This window comes from Sprattus sprattus (assembly GCF_963457725.1).
Source record: "Sprattus sprattus genome assembly, chromosome: 9".
NCBI classification, from domain to species: domain Eukaryota; kingdom Metazoa; phylum Chordata; class Actinopteri; order Clupeiformes; family Clupeidae; genus Sprattus; species Sprattus sprattus.
Window position 1 is genome coordinate 16,296,153 of NC_137928.1, and position 22,234 is coordinate 16,318,386.

Genomic DNA, 22,234 nt, shown 5'->3' on the forward strand with positions numbered 1-22,234 from the left:
TGTCACATACCCACTTATCGTGAGCAGTGAGATTCAACCTCTGCATTGGACTTAACCTATACTTAGGAGCAATGAGCACAAACACACACACAGACACACTTACAGACACACACACACATACACACACACTCAGACACACACATACTTGGACACATACACACACACACACTAGGAGCAGTGAGCAGTGGGCAGCAGCAATGTAGGTGGGGGTTGGGTGCCTTGCGCCAGGGCAATTCCGTCATGGACACTGTGGGTTCACTCACCCTCCCCGCATTTTTCCTGGAACTGAAATGTAACTGACCTGGCTCAAGCAGCTAACAGGACCAGACCAGACCTGGTTCTGATCCGGCAGAGCCACACAATTTTACATCAGCAGCTGACAGGTCCAGACCAGACCTGGTTTTGATCCGTCAGAGCTACACCATTTAACATAAGCAACTGACAGGACCAAACCAGACCAAACCAGCACCATTTAACATCAGCATTTGTTAGCTGCTGTCTGGGGCTATATTGTTGAGGGATCTTGACATGAGAGATCATGGGTTAGATCATGGGTTAATGGACCAGGAAGTACCTGACCTCGCCTCCCCGGTAATTCAGTTTCAGTAGTCTGTGCATTTAGCGCTATCAGTTTTCTTATACTGTAAACAAGGAGGAAACCATTCCCATGACAACCATTAAATGCTTAAGCTTATTTGGAATTTAAAAAAAATCTTCTTTGCCAATCTAACATTACAGCTTGTGAATTACAGCTCGATACACTTCATTATTTAAATTGGACAAAACTGAAGAATTTTTTTAATATGCCTCATTTCAGATGTTCTCACTCCTTCCAACTAGCATGAAATGGAAATTATTCAACTTCAAAGCAGTCTTCAATTTATCACATCTAAAAATTTTAATTGAACAAACAAAACAAGCTGACAAAACTTTCAGCCAGCAGTGCAGTCCTCATGCCTCCCCACAGAAAGACACATTGAAACCAAGGAAACATGAAGGGGGGGAAAAACTACTGGTAGCTTACTGCATTAAAATCATCTGCCTTGTCCTCGATGGCAATCTGAGGCCACCATGGTCCAGATGCTATCTCCTCCCCATGACCCTGACCGCCTCCTTCCTGGGTGAAGGCAACCCATGAGTCATCAGACTGGTGGGATGGACTGGCTGTCCAATCAGATTGGTTGGATGGGCCGTCTGTCCAATCAGATTGCCAGGATGGCATGTCACCTTTGTCTGCATGTTCAGTGACAGTAGACAAAGAAGACAACATAGAGTAACAGCAAACATGAGTTCCTATTGTGTATTATTACTATTATTTGTGTGTATTATTAAATGCAATTTTACAAGGTGCAAATGCTTATACAGGAAGATTTCAACAATGGTCAAGTTGTCAAATGATTATTGGTTTGGGAAATCATGCGCATCTGTGGATAGTAATTACACTGTGTAAGGTCTGCACAAAACTCATTGTGACAGGTCATTATTCAGTGTTAATCTCTCATTTGGAAATAGAGTGCACCTCATTGGTTCTGAATACTGAGCAACAACAGAAAAACGTGTCAGCTTAATTGAATCACTACCTGTCTCTTAAGGCACGCTGCAGATAATAATAATTTGGGTAATAATCATTTGCTTATCATTAGAGACAGAGGGAGACACAGAGAGAATGAATAATTGTGTAGGGATATAAAGTCAGAGTGTGGGAGTTTGTGTGTGTGTGTGTGTGTGTGTGTGTGTGTGTGTGTGTGTGTGTGTGTGTGTGTGTGTGTGTGTGTGTGTGTGTGTGTGTGTGTGTGTGTGTGTGTGTGTGTGTGTGTGAGTGTGTCCGTGTGTGTATGTGTGCATCTATGTAAGAGGATCTGTGACTCATCACAGATCATGACAGCTCTTCTTGTAGATGCTGAATCAGTGTGTGCTGTTTGCTTCTTGTCGATGCTGAATCAGTGTTTGCTGTTTGCCTGCCTGTGATGAGTTTCAGTAGGCTGTGAGAAGCTCATCCTTGTCCCTGAGGTCTTGCTTAAGCCTCTGTCTCAGTTCAGCACAGTGCCCTGCGGCGGGGGCTAACACAGGCTTACACCTCAGTTCTGCCCATGCCAGAGTGGCATTACTGCGGGAGCTCTCAATAATTAATACCTTCACATGAGTTCTGGCTGGGGGTTGGGGCGCGGCAGGGAGAGGGGTTGGGGGGGTGGGGGTTAGGTTAGTGTGGGGAGGGGGCTGGGGGTGGGGCTTTTAAGAATTCAGGTCAAAGTAGACAGGCTAAAATATGTCATAAGCTGTTGGAACCGCACGCCTGTCGGCTAGCGAAAATGCAAACAAAAGGGTGGCCCCCTTCTCTGTCACGTTCTACGTTTCCTAGACGAGTTGATTTTGAGGTGAAGTGCCAGACGGTCGTCTAATTATAGCCCCCCCCCCCTTCTTCCAGTCTGGCAGAAAGTAATGTAAAAAGGCTTCCTGAAGTACCTGCCTTTTTAACTGCCCTAGTTTTTCTGTGTCTCTACATTTAGTGTCTGTGTGTGTTTGTGCTAGTGTACAATCCTGCCGGAGAGATTTAGGATCAGCTTAGAGACGCAAGCTGAAAAGACTTACCAGAAAACTCCACTTTCCCACAAGACACTTGGTGGAGCTCGGCGAAGCCGTCCTCCCAGGCCAGGGCCTCACCTGCCTGCATGAACCCCCCAAACTCATCCTCTTCACCCTCTTGCCCCCCTCCACCTCCTCCTTCTTCTCCTCCTCCTCTTCCTCCGATGATCTCGCCGTCTGTGGCCACTGTGTCTGCTCTGTGGGTCTCGGCCGCTGGTTTCCCTGGCTGCCCCTCGCTCCGCAGCTCAGCTTTAGCCTCTGCCCTGGCCACACCTCCGGCCTCCGCCTGCTCCCTCCTTGGGCCTGGGAGGCCCGTTACCATGGCTCCCGGGGGGGCAGGATTAGGGTGAGCATGAGCGACAGCAGAAGCCGCAGTGGTGGCGGCAGCGGTGGCGGCGGCAGGAGCTGTAACAACAGGAGCGGCACTGGTCGTTGCTGTGCTGCTTGCCGTGTGAGCTGTCCAAAGGAGATTGTTATCGGTTGATCTAATCCCAGAATTCCTCTGTTCCTCACTGCTTCCTTCTCCTCCTCCTCCTCCTCCTCCTCCTCCTCCTCCTTCCTTGGCAAGTGGAAAGGTTTTGAGAGCTCTTGCTGAGCGCTGTCCCTCTTTCCCATGATCCTCTGCTGCGTGAGCCTCATCTGGATTCTGCCCAGATCTGGCCTCCACGTTCACCACCCCCTGTGGTGCCCCTTCCTTCTCCGTCTGAGGAGACGCACAGAGGAGATTTAATTTGGGGTGATTCTCAACTCTGCCATCTAGCTCCTCTTCTCGTTCAGAGTCCTTTTCCGCACACAGATGGCCATAAGGGGGCTTTATATCTGACAAGGACAGCCTATTAAGATCCAGTATTTCTTCTTCTGATTTATCTATGAGCCCTGGCTCAGGCAGGTCTTTACTGTTTGTGAAACCTGTATCTAAGTCCTTACAACAGCAGTGTTGATTATCTAGACCCAACTCAGTCCAACAGCGTCTCTCTGGGCTGAGGTTCCTGACCCATCTACTGGACAGAACCTCCTCAGCTGGATCTGTATCTCTCAACTTTGTTGTGTGATCTTTTTCCTTCGCATTACACACTGTGTCTCCAGTTCTATTTGAGGTCTTAATGCTCTTTTCCTTGGCCTCCCCTAAGCTGTTGTGAAGAGAGGTGTTTTTCTCCTCTTTGTTAGGGGGCTCTTTAAAATGGCTGATTTGGAGACTGGACTCAGTGGTATCTCTGTTGGCCACCTCTTTAGACTCAGATCCAGTGGTGCAGTCACTCCAGGTCCTTTTCGGGTCGGCTTTAACTCTTCGGGAGCAGTGCTCGGCACATGGGACGTTAATGATGTCCACGTTCTCCTTCGCCAGCGTGGCCGTGTCATGTAAACTGTTCGGTCTAGACACTGGCCTCACGGGCCCTCGTCTGTCTTTAGTCCTGCTGTTCCCTCGCTGTGCAGACCCTCGGGTTTGTTTCCTCCCGTGAACGTTCAACCGTGCGCTCACACAGTTGCTTTTGGCTCCGTCCTGCCGCTGCTGCTGCTGCTGCTGCTGCTGCTGCTGCTGCTGCTGCTGGCTCTCGTCCAGCTTGTGGAGGCTGTTATCGTGCTCCTGCCTGCCTGGAGCCGCCTCAGTGCTCACTGCGAATGAGGCGGCGGAGTTGCTCAGCTTCCGCCACTTCTTCGCTGGCCTGGGCTTTACCCGAAATACTTCTCCGTCACACTGTCCATTCTGAACCGTGCTTTTTGCTCCAGAAGCCTCTTTTGACCCTACTACCGTTTCTCGCAACCAGCTGCCTACCAGGGTGGCGCGGGACGGAGGTGCCTGGCCTGTGGGGCCGCCCCGGTTGGCACCACTGACCGCACACACGTAGTTGCGGCCCTCGGCCTTCAGTAGCAGGCATCGCGTCTGCGTCTGTCGCCCCCCCTCTGAGGCCTTCAGGGTCGCCACGGTAACCAGTGCACCCAGGCCTGCTTGTCCGCCCCCCACCATTCTCGTAGGGCCCGTCGCGGCCGTCCTGGCAGTCAGGGGCACCCCTGGACCCTGACCCGACCCACTGCTTTGTTGGCACGACTTGGCGAGGTGGTGATGTAACGGGGCCGAGCCGCCCCTGGCCTTGGCGCTCATCCCGCTCCTGGCCCACGCCCTCAGAGTCTTGATAAGAGACATGTCGCCGAACTCGAGGGGGCTGGCGAACGGCACGCCGCTCTTCCCGCTGTCCTGGAGGATGGCGCGGTCCAGACACGGGTAGTTGTTGTTGTTGTTCTGCTGAAGCATCGCTCTAGCAGCTTCAGAGGCAGGTAAACTCTCAGGATCACTGGATCAGAGGCTGTGGATTGGAAAAAAAGATGATCACCTGTTGTAGTTTATTTCTTCTTGTCAGTCAAAGACAACAACAAGTTTATGTTCCCCCGCACATACAGGGTGTCCTCATGCACAAACAAGCACATGTGTGATTTTACACAGTGTATTTATATGGAACTTCTAATCTGGTTAAATTCAATTAAATTATTTCCAAGTATATCAGAGAAATTTCATAGAGCTATTAAATGTAAGATCATAACCAGTATGATATGTCGAATGTATACAATTCAACTGTTTAACTAACTAGTCCAATAACCAATCCCCGATTATGACCAAATTAGTAAAACCTCCACACAGCCCACACCACCAGGACTCTTCTGGAGAGAAGAATGGAGTACTGCATTGAGGATAACCTCTGCTCTTGCAGCTCATAAATGTAAGACAGCTATGTTTTCAGCAGCGGCTATTGAAACACAACGACAAAGCCAAAGAGTCAGTTATGCGGTTGAATTTTACTAGACTGGTAGTACGGAACCAGAGGGATGATTCGTTTATAGATGCCATCCAGCACTCTTACCTGGCCAGTGCGTTGTAAGTCGTGATCTCGATCCGCGTAAATGTCACACAGGATGATGGACTATTTAAATCGCAGTGCGTAATGAGGACGTCGACTGCCTCGCGAGAAAATACACATTGCTCCCATGTTCTCCTTCAGTATCCAAAAACACACTCGGCCCCCCAAGAATACGTATTCGCCATTGTAACGTTATCATTTCACACAAAGATTAAAGACGTAAAATGGTGCCTCTTGGACCTCACTGATGTGAGAGCGTATATTTCCCCCTTCTCCCAGCGGTGGTTCGGTGGTTTGACAGCGCTCCTTGTCAGTTCTCCAGCGTAATATAACAGCCCAGTAGACGCATCGCCTCTGCAATAGCGTGCGTGCCTCTCGACAGTCCAATAGTAGGCTGCCTATTTAAACTGAACCCCCGTATCCGCCCTCCTCCTCCTCTTGCTCTCTTTCTCACACACACAGCACGCTCTCTAATACACACATACGCACTTCACCCATCATCATCACCGCCAACGCGCTGGCACGTTCGAGAATCAAAGCGAATCGTGGCTGGTTTGTATTGTTCCGTTCTGGTAGCCTACACCAGCTTTTGTAGCAGTAAAACACACATTATCACGCAGAAGTGAAGTCTGTGGTTTTGTATCTCTGTATTTTATCACCTGCACTGTAAGATTGACGAATGACTTACGGAGCTTTAACCGTGAGATGCGTTCATACGCACTATATTAGAGGGCATTATATTTATTCTCAACAGGTGAAAACAAAATATTGTGCGTTGAACTATCAGCGTCACGCAAGTAATCAATGGTGAATCAGTCATTCCATCAATATAAAAAATGCTTAATGTTAACTCAAATGGCTGTTGTCTTTATTTGGAGGTCAAACGGACTACCCTATCCTTTAGAGGGCGCTAGCGTGTCACTGTATAGTTTTTCATCACCTTACAGTCGTTGGCTTACTGATATAGAAACACGTAGACTACATTGCAAATGTGTAAGGATTTTTAGGTTACATGTGAGGCACCCTTCCAGGTTGGACAACCTTCCAATCGATTTGACTTTGTAATAGGCTACATATCTGGAAAATAAGTGGAATAGCCAAATAAAATCTAACTTTTGCTTCTTCTGAAATGTCATTGTGATGAATTATTATGCTGTGTTTATTGTATGTTTATTCTTGCAGGAAAAATAGGGATTCATGACAATCATTATCAGTGTCAATATGTAATATATTTTATTAATTTCCTTGTAAATTATAACATTCGCTCAAATGCCATTTGAACAATAATTTACTCTAAAACCTGCATTCAAAAGAGGCATACAGACCGAGAAAGGCATGCTACTTTGCACACTTGTAAAAAGTGTTCTATACACATAAATAAGGTTCAATCAGAATGACCTGATCCATTATTATTACCTAATACTCATTCCCAACACAGGGGTAAAACCAGGATAATAAATTCACCATAAAACAGAAATAATATTTCCACATCTAATTAATGTAACAAAAAATGAAAGCATTTGTTTTGAGGACAGCTGAAATCCTATAGTCTAAACTGAACATTCCAGCAAAAGAAATGTGCGTGTTTAAAAAACACTTTTCCCAAACAACAAACCCTAACAGGATCTTTTTACATTACGAAAAATATTAACAATTTAAGTCCTGAACACTATCTTGACTTTTAAGGCCTCATCTGTACAGTGGATTCATACAAATTTAACCAATCCTCTGAATTAAACTAAGGTCAATTCAGATGCTGACAGAGTTCAAATAAAATAATAATAAATACAAGCAAAAAAAGGTTATATTCCATATCAAGGCACCAAGGAAAGGCACAAGAGCACACTGCTTTTAAAATATCAAAAGGTTAAATGACTTATCATGCTAAGAATACTTTGCAATCCACCCATCTATATAGTTTTTATCTACAAAAATAGTATACTTGTGAATGGGTTTGATTGCTAACATTCATTGCAATTAATGCAATCAGAATCAGAACAAAAAAGCATTTATGATAAATAACATAATTTAATTGTGGGCTACTCTTGGAACAAAAAACCGATGGGTTGATTATTGAATGAATGGATGAATATGTGCGTGTGTGTGTGTAAGAGAATGTTAACTATATACTTTATATTCTGATTTGATCAACAACAAAAGTACAAATGACAGTGATCAAAATAGAAAATAAACAATGACAATACAAAACATGTCAATAAAAAACACTGACAATTTTCCACATATCACCTCGTGCCTCAGTAATCCCAAGATATTTGTGAACTACTTCCTTTTTCAGTTGTTGACTCCACTGTAGACTCTGCCTGTGTTTGTTTTGAAGACTTTGATGTCACCACCGTTATGGTTTCCTCCTCAGTTGTTGTGACGATGAGCTCCTCCTTTAGCCTGCCTTGTGAAGTGAACTGCAGTTGAGGCATCTGGACATGAAAACCGCCTGAGGCTTCGTCACCAAAATGATGAGGTGAGGATCTGCTGTCATGTGAGAACCCCCTCGCTGTTGTGACGATTAGCTCCTCCTTAAGCCTGCCCGGTGAGGTCATCTGCATTCGAGGCATCTGAACATGAAAGCCACCTGACGCCATGTCGGCAGAATGCTGAGGCGAGGACCTGCTGCCACATGGGGAACCCTCAGGTGTCATCGGAAGCAGTCCAGCAGATTGAGGGTTTAGGGTTCCTTTAGGGACTTCATACCAAGTTTCCCCTGCTCTTTCATACACTTGTTCTGTGCTGTACCCCATGGATGATTCGTGTTGCATTTGCTGAACTGAGACAAACCTCGTGGAAGACGTCTGGGGCGGTGGAGACTCTGAGCTTTCTCTTTCTGCTAGCATTTCTGTCCTGGCTGTAGAGTACACCAAAGTGGCATCAGTCTCTCCCTCTGTCTTCTCAGTTTTCTTTGTGAAGCCTGAAAATGTAGTTTTGCCTGATATCCCCATGCTTTGTCTGTCCGACTCTTTATTGACCAACGTGGTGTACACCTTAAGGTCCTCCTCCTCAGATGTGTGTTTTGAATAGGGTGATGTGAACTGAAGTTTTGGCATTTTCAGCTTGACGAATTTCGAAACATCTTTTTCACTGTTAAGGCCTGCCACCTCATCTCTCCCTGCGTCAGAGGTGTTGGAGGTCACGTCAAATGAGCCAGACTTTCCTGGCGAGAGCACAACTTTGGGCATTTTCATTTTGCCAGCTTTTGACTTCTCATCTCCCGCCACTTCCTCTTCACCCCCTGCCTTTCCCTTGAAACGAGACTTCCCAAAAACCCCTTTCACTTTAATCTCGGGCATCTTAATTTGACCCTCTTCAATATGTCCCCTTTCTTCTTCCTCTGACAAACCACTTGATACATTAGAACTGTCTGCCTCAGGGTTCACTAAAACAAAAACAGCTTTTGTCACTTTTGGCATTTTCGGACCTTCATAATCAATCTCTGGGTCTGACACAGAAAAACCTTTCGCGTCAGTGTGTTTTACACTAATATCGGCCCCCTCAGGTGAGGAAATGGAGGGCAAAGCCCCTCCATATTTAGGAAATTTGACTTTGCCTCCCTTACTTCTGTGTGCCTCAAAATCTCCAGCAATACCGGGTGAGGTTCCAATGTCAGTGCCGAGTTCTGGTGTAGAGTCTTTGTTCATTTTTGTCTTCTTGATTTTAAATCGTCCGCTTATTCCCTCCTCCTCTTCCTTCTCTGGTTTGACATCAATCTCTGAACTTGTTTTTTTCTTTTTTGGCATGCCAATGTTGAATTTTGTGCCTTTCATTTTTGGCCCTTTCACTTTGCCTTGGGGCACAGAAGGATTAAGTTCTATGCCAGGTAATTCCTTGTGCTCCTTTTTTCTGTCACCTTTCTGCAATCCAATATTAAGCTCCAGGTCACCTTTGGGGGCTTGGATGTCAATTGTTGGCATTTTGAGTTTTAAGCCTCTGTGCTCTCCATCTTTGCTTACAGAAGCCTCTTCCCCTCCACTTAGTTCACCTTGTTTCTGCTTCCCCAATGTTATGTCTAGATCAGGTCTTGGGAGAGTGGGCACCTCAACAGAGGGCATTGTACATTTTAATTTTCCGCCCTCTACGCCCAGTTCTACTCCTGGTATTTTAATGTCGGCAGATTTTCCTTTTGGAAGTGAAATATCCACCTTTGGCATCTTAATGTCTGGCCTTTTGACTTTCCCGCCCTGTCCTTCAATCTCCAAATTTGCATCCATCTGACCGGATTTCCCCTTTGGGAGAGATACATCAAGCGTTGGCATAGTAATATTTGGCATCTTGAATTTCCCTCCCTCTCCTTTTACTTCTACCTCGGGTGCCTCAACGTACCCTGTGTGTCCTCTGGGAAGTGATATGTCAACAACAGGCATCTTAACACTGGGCAACTTGAATTTCCCTCCATCTCCTTTGACTTCTACATCTGGTGCATTAACGTCCACAGATTTTCCTTTCGGGAGTGATACATCAACGCTTGGCATCTTCATATGTGGCATTTTAAATTGTCCACCCTGTCCCTCAAGTTCAAATTCTTGTGTATTAATATCACTGGATTTTCCTTTTGGAATAGATATGTCTATTGTTGGCATTTTAATATTAGGAATCTTAATTTTTCCACCCTCTCCTTCAACCTCTGCTCCAGCATCTCCCAATCTTCCTTTTGGAAGTGATATGTCCACTGATGGCACTTTAATTTTTGGCATCTTGAATTTGTTTTGTCCTTCTCCTCCCTCTATGTTCAGATGTGTGCCTGATTCAGATGATGCCTCGTGTTTCAGTTTGGGCGGGGCAACATCCAGATCAACTTTAGGTAAAGATATATCAATGGTGGGCATTTTTGGTATTTTCAATGTACCCTCATAGCCTCTAATATCTGCCTCAGACACATCTACCTCAGTCTTGGGGAGCAGAACTTCATGTTCTGGCGTTTTCGATGATGGCAAGGATATCTCAAGAGATGGCATTTTAATGTCTGCCTCTCTTTCCTTTTTCCCTCCTGGACCAGTGACTTTAATCTCCACATCCTTCTTAGAGGATCCAAAAAAAGGCATTTTAATTTTAGGTTTTTTCATTTTTCCTTTTAATTTTATATCATGGTCTACTGCAGCTGATGGAGAGCTACCCTCAACATACACCTCTGGTGTTGCACCACGCCCTTCCAAGTAGATATCTCCACTTTTGGATTTTCCACTAAATTTGGGGAGGGAAAACTTTGGCATTTTCAGGGTAACGTCAGGAACATCAAAACTGCCACCAGAGGATGGTCTACCCCCTTCAGCCTTCAGAAGTTCAATGTCCTCTCTGTCATTGCATTTTGATTTTGAAAGACCAAAGTCAACTTTGGGTGCAGATATATTAACTGTAGGTATCTTCACATTTGGAAGCTTGATGGTGCTACTTGCATGTCCGTCAGCAGTTGTATTTGGGGATATAAATCCAGCGCTTTTGTCAAGTGAGCCATCCACTCCAAACCTGGCCTCCCCAGAGGGAAGTGCAATGTCCACACTTGGTATTTTAACATTTCCTCCTTTAATTCCAGGTTCTTGTAAGGTAGCCGAGCCTGCAGTGAAGGGTGTGTTTGGCAATGATATATCTAATGTGGGCATTTTAAACTTTCCACCTTTCATTTCTACATCCAGATTTCCATCCCCTTTGCCAGTCCCTTTTGGGAGAGAAATATCTATTGATGGCATATGGAACTTCCCACCTCTTTTGTCAGGGCCTTCAATATCAATTTGACCTTCTGGAGTTTTCAGTTTAGGGAGTGAAATGTCGAATGTGGGCATCTTTAATTTCCCTCCTGCTTTGACATCTACATCTCCCTCTGCACTCCCTTTAGGAAGTTTGATATCTATTGATGGCATGTTAAACTTTCCACCCTTTAGTTCAGGCCCTTCTATATCAATTTTTCCTTCTGGAGATTTGAATTTTGGAAGGGACATATCAAATGTCGGCATCTTGAACTTTCCACATTTCACTTTTCCGTCCATATCAGCATCTCCCTCAACACTACCTTTAGGAAGTGAAATATCAATTGTTGGCAGACTGATCTTCCCTGCTTCAACCTCTGGTCCTTCAATGTTTATTCCACCCTCTGGCTTTTTCATTTTCGGTAGTGAGATATCAACTGTGGGCATTTTCAATTTTCCACCTTTAGCTTTGCCATCAATATTGCCATCATAACTCCCCTTTGGGAGAGATATGTCTATGGTAGGCATGTTCATCTTGCCACCTTTCATGTTTGGCCCCTCAACATCAATTCCACGCTCTGGAGATTTCATTTTTGGAAGGGACACATCAAAAGTGGGCATCCTAATTTTGCCACCTTTTGCCTTTGAATCCACATCAACATCTCCTTCTAAATGTCCTTTTGGAAGAGAGATATCTATTGATGGCATGTTAAACTTTCCACCTTTAACTTCAGGGCCTTCAACATCAATTTTACCTTCAGAGGATTTTAATTTTGGAAGGGACATATCAAATGTTGGCATCTTGAATTTGCCTCCTTTTCCTTCAGCATGCGCATCAAGATCTCCCTCAACACTACCTTTGGGAAGTGAAATATCAATTGTTGGCAGACTGATTTTCCCTCCTTCAACCTCTGGTCCTTCAATGTTTATTCCACCCTCTAGCTTTTTCATTTTCGGTAGTGAGATATCAATTGTTGGCATTTTTAGCTTTCCACCCTTAACTTTGCCATCAATATTGCCATCAGTGCTCCCCTTTGGAAGAGATATGTCTATGGTAGGAATGTTCATCTTGCCATCTTTCATATTCGGCCCCTCGATTTCGAGTTTACCCTCTGGAGATTTCATGTTTGGAAGGGAAACATCAAAAGTGGGCATCTTGAACTTGCCACCTTTTGCCTTTGCATCCACATCAAGATCTCCTTCTAAATGTCCTTTTGGAAGAGAAATATCTTTTGATGGCATGTTGAACTTTCCACCCTTGAACTCAGGGCCTTCAAAATCAATTCCACCCTCTGGAGATTTCATTTTTGGAAGGGAAACATCAAAAGTTGGCATTTTGAATCTTCTTCCCTTTGCATCCACATCAAGATCTCCTTCTAAATGTCCCTTTGGAAGAGAGATATCTATCGATGGCATGTTAAACTTTCCACCTTTTACTTCAGGGCCTTCAACATCAATTTTACCTTCAGAGGATTTGAATTTTGGAAGGGACATATCAAATGTTGGCATCTTGAATTTGCCTCCTTTTCCTTCAGCATTTGCATCAAGATCTCCTTCAACACTACCTTTGGGAAGTGAGATGTCAATTGATGGCATGTTAAACTTTCCTCCCTTTACCTCAGGGCCTTCAACATCAATGTGACCTTTTGGAGTTTTAAATTTGGGAAGGGAGACATCAAATGTGGGCATCTTGAACTTGCCACCTTTTGCCTTTGCATCCACATCAACATCTCCTTCTAAATGTCCTTTTGGAAGAGACATATCTATTGATGGCATGTTGAACTTTCCACCCTTGAACTCAGGGCCTTCAACATCAATTCCACCCTCTGGAGATTTCATTTTTGGAAGGGAAACATCAAAAGTGGGCATCTTGAACTTGCTACCTTTTGCCTTTGCGTCCACATCAAGATCTCCTACTAAATGTCCTTTTGGAAGAGAAATATCTATTGAAGGCATGTTGAACTTTCCACCCTTGAACTCAGGGCCTTCAACATCAATTACACCCTCTGGAGATTTCATTTTTGGAAGGGAAACATCAAATGTTGGCATTTTGAATTTTCTTCCCTTTGCATCCACATCAAGATCTCCTTCTAAATGTCCCTTTGGAAGAGAGATATCTATCGATGGCATGTTAAACTTTCCACCTTTTACTTCAGGGCCTTCGACATCAATTTTACCTTCAGAGGATTTGAATTTTGGAAGAGACATATCAAATGTTGGCATCTTGAATTTGTCTCCTTTTCCTTCAGCATTCGCATCAAGATCTCCTTCAACACTACCTTTGGGAAGTGAGATGTCAATTGATGGCATGTTAAACTTTCCTCCCTTTACCTCAGGGCCTTCAACATCAATGTGACCTTTAGGAGTTTTAAATTTGGGAAGGGAGACTTCAAATGTGGGCATCTTTAATTTGCCACCTTTTGCCTTTGCATCCTTATCAAGATTTCCTTCTAAATGTCCTTTTGGAAGAGAAATATCTATTGATGGCGTGTTGAACTTTCCACCCTTGAAATCAGGGCCTTCAACATCAATTCCACCCTCTGGAGTTTTCAGTTTTGGGAGGGAAACATCAAATGTGGGCATTTTGAATTTTCCTCCTTTCATGTTGGCGTCCATTTCCACATCTCCTGCACTCCCTTTTGGAAGTGAGATGTCAATAGATGGCATGTTAAACTTTCCTCCCTTTGCCTCAGGGCCTTCAACATCAATGTGACCTTTAGGAGTTTTACATTTTTGAAGGGACATATCAAACGTCGGCATCTTGAACTTTCCACCTTTCACTTTTCCTTCCATATCATCATCTCCCTCAACACTACCTTTGGGAAGAGAAATATCAATTGTTGGCAGACTGATCTTCCCTCCTTCAACCTCTGGTCCTTCAATGTTTATTCCACCCTCTGGCTTTTTCATTTTTGGTAGTGAGATATCAATTGTTGGCATTTTTAGCTTTCCACCCTTAACTTTGCCATCAATATTGCCATCAGTGCTCGCCTTTGGAAGAGATATGTCAATGGTAGGCATGTTCATCTTGCCACCTTTTATTTTCGGCCCTTCAATTTCGAGTTTACCCTCTGGAGATTTCATTTTTGGAAGGGAAACATCAAAAGTGGGCATCTTCAATTTGCCACCTTTTGCCTTTGCATCCACATCAAGATCTCCTTCGAAATGTCCTTTTGGTAGAGAGATATCTATTGATGGCATGTTGAACTTTCCACCCTTGAACTCAGGGCCTTTAACATCACTTCCACCCTCAGGAGATTTCATTTTTGGAAGGGAAACATCAAAAGTGGGCATCTTGAATTTGCCACCTTTTGCCTTTGCATCCACATCAAGATCTCCTTCTACATGTCCTTTTGGAAGAGAAATATCTATTGATGGCATGTGGAACTTTCCACCCTTGAACTCAGGGCCTTCAACATCAATTCCACCCTCTGGAGATTTCATTTTTGGAAGGGACACATCGAAAGTGGGCATCTTGAATTTGCCACCTTTTGCCTTTGCATCCACATCAAGATCTCCTTCTAAACGTCCCTTTGGAAGAGAGATATCTATTGATGGCATGTTAAACCTTCCACCTTTTAATTCAGGGCCTTCAACATCAATTTTACCTTCAGAGGATTTTAATTTGGGAAGGGACATATCAAATGTGGGCATCTTGAACTTGCCTCCTTTTCCTTCAGCATTCACATCAAGATCTCCCTCAACACTACCTTTGGGAAGAGAAATATCAATTGTTGGCAGACTGATCTTCCCTCCTTCAACCTCTGGTCCTTCAATGTTTATTCCACCCTCTGGCTTTTTCATTTTCGGTAGTGAGATATCAATTGTTGGCATTTTTAGCTTTCCACTCTTAACTTTGCCATCAATATTGCCATCAGTGCTCCCCTTTGGAAGAGATATGTCTATGGTAGGCATGTTCATCTTGCCACCTTTCATTTTCGGCCCCTCAATTTCGAGTTTACCCTCTGGAGATTTCATTTTTGGAAGGGAAACATCAAAAGTGGGCATCTTGAATTTGCCACCTTTTGCCTTTCCATCAACATCAAGATCTCCTTCTAAATATCCTTTTGGAAGTGAGATGTCTATTGATGGCATGTTGAACTTCCCACCCTTGAACTCAGGGCCTTCAACATCGATTCCACCCTCTGGAGATTTCATTTTGGGAAGGGAAACATCAAAAGTGGGCATCTTGAACTTGCCACCTTTTGCCTTTGCATCCACATCAAGATCTCCTTCAACACTACCTTTTGGAAGTGAAATGTCAATGGATGGCATGTTAAACTCTCCTCCCTTTACCTCAGGGCATTCAACATCTATGTGACCTTTAGGAGTTTTAAATTTGGGAAGGGACATATCAAATGTGGGCATCTTGAACTTTCCACCTTTGACTTTTCCTTCAGCATTTGCATCAAGGTCTCCCTCAACACTACCTTTTGGAAGTGACATATCAATTGTTGGCAGACTGATCTTCCCTCCTTCAACCTCTGGTCCTTCAATGTTTATTCCACCCTCTGGCTTTTTCATTTTCGGTAGTGAAATATCGAATGTTGGCATTTTTAGTTTTCCACCCTTAACTTTGCCATCAATATTGCCATCAGTACTCCCCTTTGGAAGAGATATGTCTATGGTAGGCATGTTTATCTTGCCACCTTTCAGTTTCGGCCCCTCAATGTCAATTCCACCCTCTGGAGATTTCATGTTTGGAAGGGAAACATCAAAAGTGGGCATCTTGAATTTGCCACCTTTTGCCTTTCCATCCACATCAAGATCTCCTTCTAAATGTCCCTTTGGAAGAGAGATATCTATCGATGGCATGTTGAACTTTCCACCTTTTACTTCAGGGCCTTCAACATCAATTTTACCTTCAGAGGATTTGAATTTTGGAAGAGACATATCAAATGTTGGCATCTTGAATTTGCCTCCTTTTCCTTCAGAATTCGCATCAAGATCAGCCTCAACACTACCTTTTGGAAGTGAGATGTCTATTGATGGCATGTTGAACTTTCCACCCTTGAACTCAGGGCCTTCAACATCAATTCCACCCTCTGGAGATTTCATTTTTGGAAGGGAAACATCAAAAGTGGGCATCTTGAATTTGCCACCTTTTGCCTTTGCATCCACATCAAGATCTCCTTCTAAATGTCCCTTTGGAAGAGAGATATCTATCGATGGCATGTTAAACTTTCCACCTTTTACTTCAGGGCCTTCAACATCAATTTTACCTTCAGAGGATTTGAATTTTGGAAGAGACATATCAAATGTTGGCATCTTGAATGTGCCTCCTTTTCCTTCAGAATTTGCATCAAGATCTCCCTCAACACTACCTTTTGGAAGTGAGATGTCAATTGATGGCATGTTAAACTTTCCTCCCTTGAATTCAGGGCCTTCGACATTAAACTTTCCCTCTGGTGATTTCAATTTAGGAAGGGAAACATCAAAATTCTGCATCTTGAACTTTCCACCTTTAGCTTTTCCCTCCAAATCAACATCTACCTCAGCACTACCTGTAGGTAGACAAATATCAGTTTTTGGCATGCAGATCTTGCCTCCTTCAACCTTGGGCCCTTTAATATTTATCTCCCCTTCTCGCTTTTTCATTTTTGGCAGTGAAAAATCGATTTTTGGCATCTTGAATTTTCCGCCTTTTTTCTTGGCATTGCCTTCAACACTCCCCTTTGGGAGAGATATGTCTAGAGATGGCATGTTTATCTTGCCACCTTTAACTTCAGGTCCCTCAATGAACTTGCTACCTTTTATTTTTGCATCCACATCAAGATCTCCTTCTAAATGTCCTTTTGGAAGAGAGATATCTATTGATGGCATGTTGAACTTCCCACCCTTGACTTCAGGGCCTTCAACATCAATTCCACCCTCTGGAGATTTCATTTTAGGTAGGGAAACATCAAAAGTGGGCATCTTGAACTTGCCACCTTTTGCCTTTGCATCCACATCAAGATCTCCTTCTAAATGTCCTTTTGGAAGAGAGATATCTATTGATGGCATGTTGAATTTCCCACCCTTGACTTCAGGGCCTTCAATATTGACATCTGGAGATTTTAGTTTTGGGAGGGAAACATCAAATGTGGGCATCTTGAATTTTCCTCCTCTTACCTTGCCATCTGCATCAACATCTCCCTCCGCACTCCCCTTTGGAAGAGAAAAATCAATAGATGGCATGTTAAATTGTCCACCCTTGACGTCAGGGCCTTCTATATTAATCTTTCCCTCTGGAGATTTTAGGCTTGGAAGAGAAACATCAAATGTGGGCATCTTGAATTTCCCTCCTTTTGTCTTGGCATCCACATCAACATCTCCTTCTAAATGTCCTTTTGGAAGAGAGATATCTATTGATGGCATGTTGAACTTTCCACCCTTGAACTCAGGGCCTTCAACATCAATTCCACCCTCTGGAGATTTCATTTTTGGAAGGGAAACATCAAAAGTGGGCATCTTGAACTTGCCACCTTTTGCCTTTGCATCCACATCAAGATCTCCTTCTAAATGTTCTTTTGGAAGAGAGATATCTATTGATGGCATGTTGAACTTTCCACCCTTGAACTCAGGGCCTTCAACATCAATTCCACCCTCTGGAGATTTCATTTTTGGAAGGGAAACATCAAAAGTGGGCATCTTGAACTTGCCACCTTTTGCCTTTGCATCCACATCAAGATCTCCTTCTAAATGTCCTTTTGGAAGAGAGATATCTATTGATGGCATGTTGAACTTTCCACCTTTGAACTCAGGGCCTTCAACATCAATTCCACCCTCAGGAGATTTCATTTTTGGAAGGGAAACATCAAATGTGGGCATCTTGAACTTGCCACCTTTTGCCTTTGCATCCACATCAAGATCTCCTTCTAAATGTCCTTTTGGAAGAGAGATATCTATTGATGGCATGTGGAATTTCCCACCCTTGACGTCAGGGCCTTCCATATTAATCTTTCCCTCTGGAGATTTTAGGCTTGGAAGAGAAACATCAAATGTGGGCATCTTGAATTTCCCTCCTTTTGTCTTGGCTTCAATATCACCTTCAAGACCACCTTTTGGGAGAGATATGTCTACGGTAGGCATGTTCATTTTGCCACCCTTCATTTCAGGCCCCTCAACCTCAATCCCACCTTCTGGAGATTTCATTTTTGGAAGAGAAACATCAAAAGTGGGCATCTTGAATTTGCCACCTTTAGCCTTAGCATCCACATCAAGATCTCCTTCTAATTGTCCTTTTGGAAGAGAAATATCTATTGATGGCATGTGGAACTTGCCACCCTTCATTTCAGGGCCTTCAACATCAATTCCACCCTCTGGAGATTTCATTTTTGGAAGAGAAACATCAAATGTGGGCATTTTGAATTTGCCACCTTTTGTCTTGGCAGGTACATCAACATCTCCTGTAATATAACCTTTTGGAAGTGAAATATCTAAAGATGGCATGTTGAATTTCCCACCCTTGACTTCAGGGCCTTCAATTTCTCCCTCTGGAGATTTTAGTTTTGGGAGGGAAACATCAAATGTGGGCATCTTGAATTTTCCTCCTCTTACCTTGCCATCTGCATCAACATCTCCCTCCACACTCCCCTTTGGAAGAGAAAAATCAATAGATGGCATGTTAAACTTTCCACCCTTGACGTCAGGGCCTTCCATATTAATCTTTCCCTCTGGAGATTTTAGGCTTGGAAGAGAAACATCAAATGTGGGCATCTTGAATTTCCCTCCTTTTGTCTTGGCTTCAATATCACCTTCAAGACCCCCTTTGGGGAGAGATATGTCTACGGTAGGCATGTTCATTTTGCCACCCTTCATTTCAGGCCCCTCAACCTCAATCACACCTTCTGGAGATTTCATTTTTGGAAGAGAAACATCAAAAGTGGGCATCTTGAATTCGCCACCTTTAGCCTTTGCATCCACATCAAGATCTCCTTCTAATTGTCCTTTTGGAAGAGAAATATCTATTGATGGCATGTGGAACTTGCCACCCTTCATTTCAGGGCCTTCAACATCAATTCCACCCTCTGGAGATTTCATTTTTGGAAGAGAAACATCAAATGTGGGCATCTTGAATTTGCCACCTTTTGCCTTGGCAGGTACATCAACATCTCCTTTAATATAACCTTTTGGAAGTGAAATATCTAAAGATGGCATGTTGAATTTCCCACCCTTGACTTCAGGGCCTTCAATTTCTCCCTCTGGAGATTTTAGTTTTGGGAGGGAAACATCAAATGTGGGCATCTTGAATTTTCCTCCTCTTACCTTGCCATCTGCATCAATATCTCCCTCCGCACTCCCCTTTGGAAGAGAAAAATCAATAGATGGCATGTTAAACTTTCCACCCTTGATGTCAGGGCCTTCCATATTAATCTTTCCCTCTGGAGATTTTAGGCTTGGAAGAGAAACATCAAATGTGGGCATCTTGAATTTCCCTCCTTTTGTCTTGGCTTCAATATCACCTTCAAGACCACCCTTTGGGAGAGATATGTCTATGGTAGGCATGTTCATTTTGCCACCCTTCATTTCAGGCCCCTCAACCTCAATCCCACCTTCTGGAGATTTCATTTTTGGTAGAGAAACATCAAATGCTGGCATCTTGAATTTGCCACCTTTGGCCTTGGTATTCACATCAATATCTCCTTCAATTTTACCTTTGGGAAGTGAAATGTCAATTGATGGCATGTGAAACTTCCCACCCTTGAGTTCAGGTCCTTCAACCTCAACATCGCCTTCTGTAGATTTCATACTTGGAAGAGAAACATCAAAGGTTGGCATCTTGAATTTTCCCCCTTTCATTTTCCCCTCCATATCAACATCTCCTTCAGCACTGTGTTTGGGAAGTGAAATGTCAATTGTTGGCATGCTGATATTTCCTCCTTTCACCTCCGACCCACTAATGTTCATATCACCCTCTGGCATTTTTATTTTAGGTAGTGTAATGTCAACTGTGGGCATTTTAAACTTCCCCCCTTTAGAAGTGGCATCAAAATCACCCTCAATACTCCCCTTTGGAAGAGATATATCTATAGATGGCATGTTAATCTTGCCACCTTTCATTTCACGTCCCTCAACCTCAATCCCACCCTCTGGAGATTTCATTTTTGGAAGAGAAACGTCAAAAGTGGGCATCTTGAATTTGCCACCTTTAGCCTTCGCATCCACATCAAGATCTCCTTCTAAATGTCCTTTTGGAAGAGAGATATCTATTGATGGCATGTGGAACTTCCCACCCTTCATTTCAGGGCCTTCAACATCAATTCCACCCTCTGGAGATTTCATTTTAGGTAGGGAAACATCAAAAGTGGGCATCTTGAATTTCCCTCCTTTTGTCTTGGCTTCAATATCACCTTCAAGACCACCCTTTGGGAGAGATATGTCTACGGTAGGCATGTTAATCTTGCCACCTTTCATTTCAGGCCCCTCAACCTCAATCCCACCTTCTGGAGATTTCATTTTTGGTAGAGAAACATCAAATGTGGGCATCTTGAATTTTCCTCCTTTCATGTTGGCATCCATTTCCATATCTCCTACACTCCCCTTTGGAAGAGAGATATCTACTGATGGCATGTTAAACTTTTCACCTTTGACTTCAGGACCTTCAACCTCAATTCCACCCTCTGGAGTTTTTATTTTTGGAAGGGAAACATCAAATGTGGGCATCTTGAACTTTCCTCCTTTTGCTTTGAAATCCACATCAACATCTCCTTCTGAATGTTCTTTTGGGAGAGAGATATCTTTTGATGGAATGTGGAACTTGCCTCCTTTCACGTTTGGCCCCTTCATATCACATTTTGGCATTTTGAATTTCCCTCCTTTTCCTTTTTGACCATCAATCTTAATGTCTCCCTCTTCTGAGATGTCAAATGATGGCATGTGAAATTTTCCTCCTTTTACGCCAGGGCCCTCCACATCGGAAGTTAAAGTAGGAAGAGCAACATCTATTGTAGGCATCTTGATTTTTCCTCCAGCACTTGATTCAACGTCATAATCTCCTCCAGCTCTCCCCTTTGGGAGTGAAATATCTATTTGGGGAATCTTCGGTTCAGAAATATCCAAATCTGGGAGGTTTATCTTTCCAGTACCTTCAGGTAGTTTGGGAATGGAAATGTCCAATTGTGGAGCTTTTATTTTAGCCCCTGTCAAAAATGTCCCATCTATCTCATCACCTTCTCTTTCACCTGAATCAGCTTCCAATGATGGCAGGGATATGTCCACATCGGGCTGTGGGACAGAGATATCAATATTGGGTAGCTTCATCCCTGACAGTCGTGTGTTGGCTTCTCCATCATGTCCCGCGAGTGTCAGTTCTCCCTGAGCCTTAGCCTTCCCACTGGAAACCCCCATGTCCACCGCTGGCATTTTGACTTTCGTTTTGTCTGAACCCTCAATATTAGCTGCTCCGTCTATCTCATCAGAGTGCCGAGACAGTCTGACCTTGGGCAGCTTTAGCTTTGGCATCCTCAGCTTGGCCCCAGAGCTTGAGTCTGGCGCAGAGGTGCCCGCTCCTCCCTTTCCAGATGGCAAGCCGACAGACATTTCTGCCTCAGGGGGGCTGACTGTCACCACCGCTGCAGACGACCCAGAACCAGATACCTTGAATTTTCCCGTGGGGAGTTTAAATTCCAGTGTGTCCTGCGACGAAGGGCGTTCTGCCTTTGTTTTTTTGGTTTTAGGGATCGTTATGCCAAACCTTTCCCCCTTTCCCTTTGCTTTGATCTTATCTCCAGAGACGTCTGCCTCACTGTGTGGTGCTGCAGCATCAATGCCAACATGCCCCACCCCTCCAGCTTCGTTCTTGACTCTCATTCGGGGAAACCTTATCTTGCTCTGCTTCCTGCCCATGGATGTCGCCCCTTGTGCCTTCCCCGCTCCCTCTGCTGCAGCCTTGCCCCCTTTCTTCAGCTTGAACTTTGGAAATGAAAATTCCACATCAACAGGATTCAGATCCAGCCTGCCCGGAGATCCCTCGATATCAACGTCTGCCCCAGTTTTCACCTGTTTGTTCTCCTTTAGCCTTTTTAATCCAAATCGTCCTCCCCTTTTTTTCTTTGCCTTGAAGGGTTTGATGCTTTTGACACTCTGTAAGAAATGTATACACAAGTTCTAGTCAAACCCTTGTATTTA

General features: G+C 44.0%; 1 protein-coding gene across 1 annotated transcript in view; it reads right to left on the reverse strand.

Moving 5' to 3' along the window:
• Positions 1-6,642: 6,642 nt before the first annotated feature.
• The window catches only part of prx (periaxin), a 29,372-nt gene continuing 13,780 nt past the window's right edge, over positions 6,643-22,234 (reverse strand). Inside the window, exon 7 of the mRNA XM_080845145.1 lies at positions 6,643-22,189. Coding sequence (XP_080701271.1) covers positions 7,691-22,189 — 14,499 coding nt within the window. The 3' untranslated portion in view covers positions 6,643-7,690. The remainder of the gene's footprint in view (positions 22,190-22,234) is intronic.